Source organism: Monopterus albus, unplaced genomic scaffold (genome assembly GCF_001952655.1).
Source record: "Monopterus albus unplaced genomic scaffold, M_albus_1.0 scaffold15.1, whole genome shotgun sequence".
Classification (NCBI taxonomy): Eukaryota; Metazoa; Chordata; class Actinopteri; order Synbranchiformes; family Synbranchidae; genus Monopterus; species Monopterus albus.
Window position 1 is genome coordinate 876,057 of NW_018127895.1, and position 7,819 is coordinate 883,875.

Below are 7,819 nucleotides of genomic sequence, written 5' to 3' on the forward strand. Positions count from 1 at the left end.
CAACAATGGGTAAACACAATGAAATTTAAGATGGTGCCAGCTGTTTACCACACCCGCTAAAGCCAAGAAGGTACTTCTGTTTCCATTCAAAAAATACAGGAATGATTCTCAATAGAGGATCCACTCTAGTGCATTTTCAACCACAGGATAACATGTTTACTGTATAGCTTTTAAAAAATGTTCAACTGTCAGGATCCTTTTGAGTTTGGGAAAGTGACGTTAAAACCCTCAGTGAATATGAGCTATCCAACTGTAAATTTACCACCACTATGATGTAAAAAGCACAAGATTGGTCTGAAAGCATGATGGCTCTTCTTCACCAGTGCTTTAAAAAGTATGATTGCAGTCAAGTTCTCATACTAAGCAATTACCTGACAATTACACATTTGGGATAGAGGCACCCATGAGAAATATGTTTAAAAACACAGAGCTGTAATTTTTCTTCTAATACTGGTCCACAGGGTGATGGTATCAAATCTATTGAAAACTATTCTCACATCTGAAAATATTTAACCTCAAATGGAAAACCACATTTAATATGCCATGTCTGTACAACAAATATTGTTACAACTGTGAGAGCAAAGTATTTCATGCTAATAAAAAGCAGAGAATTTTTTTTTCCATTGCCAGATGAGAAATTTTGAGGTGCTGTGTTCAAACTGATAAGATTGTCCCAGAAATGTTCGAAATAGTGCAATACCACCAGACAAGGAAGACCTCAATAGTATATTTGTCCAGAAAATGCTACATCACATTTCACTCCCCATTTCAGTGCAAGATAAAACATAAATGACATCTCATGTGTCATGTTTTCCTTTCCAGCTTAAACCAAAAGGTCTTCCCTTCCTACCGAATGAGAAAAAAAAAAAAAAATGTACCAGTGAACAAGAACGAGTTGACTAATATGGCATTGAGATTAGACTAACCTTGAATGAAAATGAAAAAAAAATAATCAGCATTATGAAAATATGTAAACACCTAGAAAAGCGAGCACAATTATTTGCTTGTCTCTAGGCTTGAAATACGGCCACCCCACCAAGGCAGATCAATACAAAAAAAAAAATTTGTTGCTGAGAAAGAGAACGGTCTCACAAAATGAGTCCAGGAATTAACCAGAGTGCTGCAATGAGTCAGACAAACTACAGCCAGACTGAAAATACAAATAAACAATGTGTTAAACACAATGTGACGATGACTCTTTCCAAAATGCCAGCCTTGGGTCACTGAAATCATGGTTTCATGGAGCGACAGATGACTTCTTAAAACCAAAGTCCAAGCATTTCACTGCACTAGCTTTTAATGTACCTTCTTTCAGGAGTATTTCTTTAGATGCACCATTTAACATCAAACAGAACTGGAGGAACCTATTGTTTCTACAAAACCCAGAAGTGACACAATAGAAAACAAAATGTACAAAACTCACAGAAAATTATATTAGGTAGTAAAACAGTATGGAAAAATTAAATATGCGGGGGGGAGGGGGCTTAAATCTTGTGAATACTGCAATTTATTATTATTATTTTTTTTAACTGCTTCCAGTAAACAACAGTTCAAAATGAGCAGCTCTGTACATTAGGAGGCAGAAAGCCCCACACCACTTTAGTAAGACTGGAAAGGTGAAATAGAAGGCACCATCATGCTTTTGTCAAGTTGAGAAAAATGAAAATATACATATAAAACAAAACATACAGTAAAGTATGATTTTTGCTGTACATTTATTCTGTTACTTAAGACAGCAAGGGAATCAATTGAGAAAGAGGTGTTGTCCATCCCTGTTTAGCTGTGTAGCTGGCAGGGAAAATCATGAAGAAACCAAACTTTGAATCAAAAGAAAAGCAGAGTGAGCCACCATCATTACCGCCACTCTTCTATTGTTCAGCTTTATTTCATGTTTATCCTTTGTCCCCCCACTCTTTTGGTTAAAGTCCAGGATTTGAGCTTTTTTTAATTTATAAAGGAGGAAAAATATAATGTAGATTTGCTTGTCATCTTGTCCATCCAGCAGTAATTGAAGCATAGTTTTGGGTCAAAAATGTGAAAAGTACATTGGTCACAGCAGATGGGCTGTGAGCGAGGCCTGCCCCGGTAAGTCGTATCGCTTTGAGACAAAACAGGTATTTCCAGCTGTGTTCCAAGCATGGCTGTCAATGTAACATGACAAAGGTACCCATTTAGTGTATGGATGAGTACATTATGCAATTTTGAAGCAGTGGTCTCTCAAAAAGGAAAAAAAGGCAAGCTTTCCCTTTGGAACTGCACAAATTTTGCATCTTTCTCTTTTCCAACAGTAACGAGCGGAAACCTACCATATAAAAACGTGCAATAGAGGGATTTCGTGAAGCAGCACCCCAGGTAAGTCAAGGCATATAATCTCTTTTCCAAATGATGGGCTGTATTACTGTAGTTGAAAGTCTCATCAGTCCCTCCCAATGCAGCGTTTACTCCCGGTTGGTTTGCCTTTTATCACGAATCTACAAATTAAAGTTCTGAATTCTTGATACTTCAAAAGGACGCTCAGCTCACAACTAACAAGGGAAATTTTGTTTGCTTACTTTTTGTCTGTTTCACAAACAAATGGTTGACAGGCTGTGTCACATTCCAAAGCAAAGAGAGAACAAAATTAAAAAAAAAAAATCAAAACAAATATATACGTTTATACATGAAGATTTGTTTTTGTTAACGAGAACAGTTGAAGATGAAGAACACGGTAATACTTCCACACTTGCAGATGGTGCTCTTCTCAGCGGCGCTGGGTTGTGAAGCGACCCTCTCCCTGGCCACCAGAGCCCCTTCCAGAACCCATGCCAGGTTTGGGAGCCATGCCACCCCGAGGCGGTGGTCCCCTCCCATCACGTTCACGCATCATTCCACTTCCCACGATGCCTCGTGAACCTCCAGGGCCCCGGTCATTGCGCCTCATGTCCCGACGCTCATCTCCACCACGCGTCTCTCGTTCACGCACCGCCCTTGTCTTCTTCTCCTCCACATTCAGACGTACCTCACCTGGAAACATGATGGGCTGCAGGGAGAAAAGTAAGGTCACTACAGAAGAAACAAGGACAGAATATTTTCCCCACCAGTTTCACAGCCCACCTCATTCACTGGTTTGAGGTTGTTCATCTGTTCCAAGGCCCATGTAATTACTGCCTCAGAGACTTTGTTTGCAAGCTTGATTTATTACATTACAGCTGGAAATAAGTACTACGCATGTATTACAAACATACTGTTTGCTTTAAGACAAGACAATGGCTTCAGGCATTTCATGCCCAAAACTGAGCCAGGAAGTGAAATCCGTGTCTAATTGTAGGAATGTGTCACCAGACCACCACCAAATGAATGAAAGTGGGTAATGAAATGTTGATACATGCCCCTTCTACCTTGGCCCCCAGGATTCTTTGCACAGGATCAGAGTCATCAAAAACCACAAATCCAAAGTTGGGCAACTTCCCACCAACACCCTTGGTGTTGATCCGCAGCTCCACCACATTTCCATATGCTGTAAAAAGAAAAGATAAGTAATTAAACTAACATTCATTTACCCTCAAACACTGGTCTGAAACATTTTTACATGAAAGTGTAATGACAATGTTGCTTTTCAATAAAACATACTCATGAAAAACTCTTTGAGCTCGTTCTCGTCAATGTCATGTGGGAGGTTGCCAACAAAAAGCTGGTGGCTGTCGGGGTACCGGATAATCCGCCTGCTGTCCATGTCACCAGATTCACCATCTCCTCCTCTGCCACCTGCAGATTAGCACAACCAGCAACCAACCAACCAGGTCAGAACAACCAGCAACCAATAAGTACAATTTTTGGCAACAGGAAACTCATGACCATGACTAAATAACATTCTCACAGAGGAATCATGAAACTAGTTTAAAAATTAATTCAGCTGTGACTAAAACAAGGTTTACCTTTGCTAACAAAATTCAAATGTGGCTTTCCCGTTTGTGACTCTGAAGACGCAACACCATCTAATAGTGACAGAGACATGCCAAGAGTAAGAACAAACCAAGTGAAGTGTTCTACAACAAGTGATGAACACTATCTAAGGAACAGGTTTTGGCATTACCAGGTCTGGGACCCCGTGGAGTGAAAGACGGTCTGTCACGAGTGCGCTGGTCTCTGGCTCGAAGAGGTGCCGTCTGTGTCTCCGGCTTGGCTTCAGCTCGGGGCTGTAGGGGTGAGGGTTGTCACACAAAAGACAAAATGAACCACATCTCTTTCATTGCAGCTATACATAGTGCACCAGAGGTCAGATATGGTTGGCCTGTCAAGAGTCCGTGCTCACTCATTTCTTCTTCTAAACAAATAAATTAAATCCCCTTAATTTATTCATCTTTTTGAGACCAAATATATTATCAAATAAAGTGTCTTTAGTCTTCAATGTTTGACTGCTTAAATAGCCAAAACCAGTCTTTACTATTGAGAACTGCAAATGATCAAAGGAATTTAGTTTCAAGAGAAACAGGCTTTTTGAATGCCACACCATCTTTCAGAAAACACCCCTGCCAGTTAAGGTTGTACATTTTATTTCCCTGATTTAGGGCTTTAGGGACTGTGCTATCTGAAATGTGAAAATCATTATGCCCCTATGCAATGCAGATTAATAGAAACACTGCACAAAAATGAACCAGCACTCAGCTGACAGTTTCTCTTCCCATGTCACACAGCAATCTTATATAAAATAAACTGTTGAAAACATTCATTCACATTCATTCATTTTCTACCGTTTAGTCCCTGAACGGGGTCACGGGGGGGGGGGGGGGGCGGGGGCAACCCCCCCCGCCCCGGGCAATTTAGAGACACCAATCAACCTAAGCTGCATGTCTTTGGACTGTGGGAGGAAGCCGGAGTACCCGGAGAGAACCCACGCAAGCACGGGGAGAACATGCAAACTCCACACAGAAAGGGTTCCAGGTGGGGCCCGAACCCGAAACCTTCTCCCTGTGAGGCAACGGTGCTAACCACTGTGCCACCGTGCTGCCCCATTGCAATAAGTTTCTGCATACAGACCAATTTCTAATATGTTGAAACAGTGCGTTATCAGAAAAATAAAAATTTCATTTTTTAATCGATATTCCACAAATTTCATGTTCAGGGTAGTTGGCTACCTGTGAGCTTTGAGCTTTAACAACATGAGGTGGGATCCCAGAGGATGTGACTGTGCCGGTAGGAGGCAGATTTTTACTGGTCACCAAGGCCCAGGAGAAAGCCTGTGGGGAATGCAGTAATGCATCATTAAGGCTGCAACAATAACCTCTTGACCACTATAATGCAATATTAGTGGGTGTACCATTGACTACATCATGTTACTGCCCTCACAGAATTTATTGTATTGCCTGATAAACTACTGGTCTAGACATTTTATATATAAACACATTTTCTGGAAATCTTATTCATAAATATTAGGGGTGTGACAAGATCTTGTGATATTAAAATGTGACAATATTACTTGTCAAGGCAAAAGCTGTCTCGTGGAATCAGTACATAACAGAACCAGCACGCAGCAGCCAGTAGTGCTGGGAATTACAGCTCCTTGAAGGGAGCCAGATCTTATGGCTCCATTCCTTTCTGAGAGCTCATCTTTTTTTTTTTGCTGAAGTGCATCCAAATGCTGCATGTTCAAGTTTGGCTATGACGCCCATATATCTGTGTTAAAGTGCTGAAGTCTAGCCAGACAGTGTGTTCCTGCCTGTCTGTGTGACAAGAGGGCGGAGCTCAATTAAACACACTCGCAGGACAACAGGTCAGAGCAGAGTAAAAGGATGAACTGTGGCTTCGACTGCATTCACACAAAATGCTTCCAGTATGGTTGTGTGGAGGTGTAGCCCTGTTTATTTGTACTTTAGAACTTAAGTGAAAAAATCCAAAAGTAACATTTTATTTCTCTGGTTCACTGCTTTACTCTTGCTAGTGACACTTTCTCTCTCTCTCTCTCTTCAGTCACTCTTGTCCAACCAGTGGGCTCTCTCCCTCTCTCTCTCTCTCTCTCTCTAGAAAGAGAGAGAAATCACTTGCGGATTTATGGCACGCAGTGAAATGCATTTATAACTGTAAAAGAACGGCTCTCAGGGAAGACTTGGATCCCTTCATTCCTACCCAAGCGCCATTCAACAGAATCTGATTGTTCGTGAACAGCACTAGCAGCCAGTATGATGAGTGTGATGATATGTTCACATTAGTACGGCAAAAACAACTCCCAGCTGTGTTTTAACACACAAGTCTGCCCTGGTTGGCGGGCTGCAGTGGGAGTGTTGTAGGCATGACACAGACACATTGCGATAAATCGATGTGAGTGGCTTCACGTTTCCAGCCCGTGAGTTTTCAGTGTGTTTAGGTTAGCCAAACTGCTAAAGTAGACTACTCTACCTTGGCACCATTTCTACAACCGGTGTGTTGGCAGTGATTGATTTAAAAACCACCACTGAACATCCAGTACTAACAAAAGCGCATGGCGTGTCATTATCGTGTGATAACTGTGGCCCAAATTCGACAGCCAATGGTAGTGAATGCTCATGCTAACAAAGTAAACAAAAGAGCCTTCTTCCCGTGGATGTCCACGTCCCTGATCGTCCCCCATGTGACTGAGCAACGCAGAGCCCTTGCCAGTTAATGTCGCCATCCAGTGCAGTCAGGGTGAAAATAGCACAGAAGGTCACGCACAATTTCAATCAGATGTTAGAAGCTCAGGCATAGTTAGACTCATGAAATCATAAAAGAGTTGAGTTTATGACAAAACTTTTTACAGTGCTTGCATACTGTCATCTTTTACTGCATATGGTAATTCATACTCAGAAAGTAGAACTGAAGTGCCATTCATTACAAGGGGGTGAGTAGTAAAAACACTTCAAAATGCACCTACACTGTTTTGCATTTCGTGACTTTCAGTTGATTAAAAGACTTTTTCCAGTTATATATTTAATCATTGAAGATTTCTTAGTGTTTAAAAAAAAAAAAAAGATCTCATTCTCGTGAACCCAATATTGTATATCATCTCTTCTTGTGCGCCAAGTGTATTGTCACACCCCTAATAAATATTCAATAAAAATGAAGTCTTCATGTGTGGGAACAAACATTTTTCAGAATGTGATGTCTGTGACAATAAGCTTTTTTTTTAACATCAATCTTTACCATAGCTTATGTTGATTTGAAGTATTTTTATATGTATTATAGATAGGCCACTAAGAAAGTAAATAAGATAGGGAAATTCCTTTCTATAAACTTCCCCAATAATAAAACTCAAAGAAACTAGCAAAAAGTAAACCATATAAAGACATGTTCGCCTTGCCTTGGGAGGCTCCTGGGTGTTTGGTGGGGACTCCACAGGGACCGGTGAAGGTGCTTTCTCTTCCATCTCCTCCAGAACCTTCTCATCTGTTTCAGGCTTTATCTCCTCTACTTTGGGCTCTGGTTCAGGTTCCGGCTCTGGTTCAGGAGCTGGCTCCTCCATGGGCTCCTCTACTCCATTACTGCAGAGGACAATTCATCAGTCACTTCCACCAAAAAGCTTTGTATTAAGGGCAAAATCCATCATACTAGATTTGATTTGATTTATTCTTTCAAGCATGTAAAACAGTTGATATGACAACACACATAATTTTACACATAATCCAATATCAATTTGCTTATACCTAGTACATGCTTGAATGGAGTAGGAAGAAGTCAGACTTATCCAGTCCTACCCCATGACATCATCTTACCATCATTGGTTTGCAAGCAGTAAATGATTCACTTCTACCCACACACATATTATACTAAAAAAAGAATATAACAGTGTTAACATTCTTACATCACACAAGTAATATACTAAAGAATT

General features: G+C 40.7%; 1 protein-coding gene across 5 annotated transcripts in view; it reads right to left on the reverse strand.

Annotated features, from left to right (window-relative positions):
* Positions 1-1,696: 1,696 nt before the first annotated feature.
* Positions 1,697-7,819, reverse strand: part of g3bp2a (G3BP stress granule assembly factor 2a) — an 11,191-nt gene continuing 5,068 nt past the window's right edge. For 2 of the 5 annotated variants that reach the window (XM_020591813.1, XM_020591814.1), the window contains exons 7-13: positions 7,292-7,472; positions 5,115-5,216; positions 4,073-4,175; positions 3,915-3,974; positions 3,610-3,744; positions 3,369-3,496; positions 1,697-3,019 (exon numbers count right to left, since the gene is read on the reverse strand). In XM_020591813.1, coding sequence (XP_020447469.1) covers positions 2,741-3,019; positions 3,369-3,496; positions 3,610-3,744; positions 3,915-3,974; positions 4,073-4,175; positions 5,115-5,216; positions 7,292-7,472 — 988 coding nt within the window. In that variant the 3' untranslated portion in view covers positions 1,697-2,740. The remainder of the gene's footprint in view (positions 3,020-3,368; positions 3,497-3,609; positions 3,745-3,914; positions 3,975-4,072; positions 4,176-5,114; positions 5,217-7,291; positions 7,473-7,819) is intronic. The other 3 variants (XM_020591815.1, XM_020591816.1, XM_020591817.1) reach the window with 3 other exon arrangements.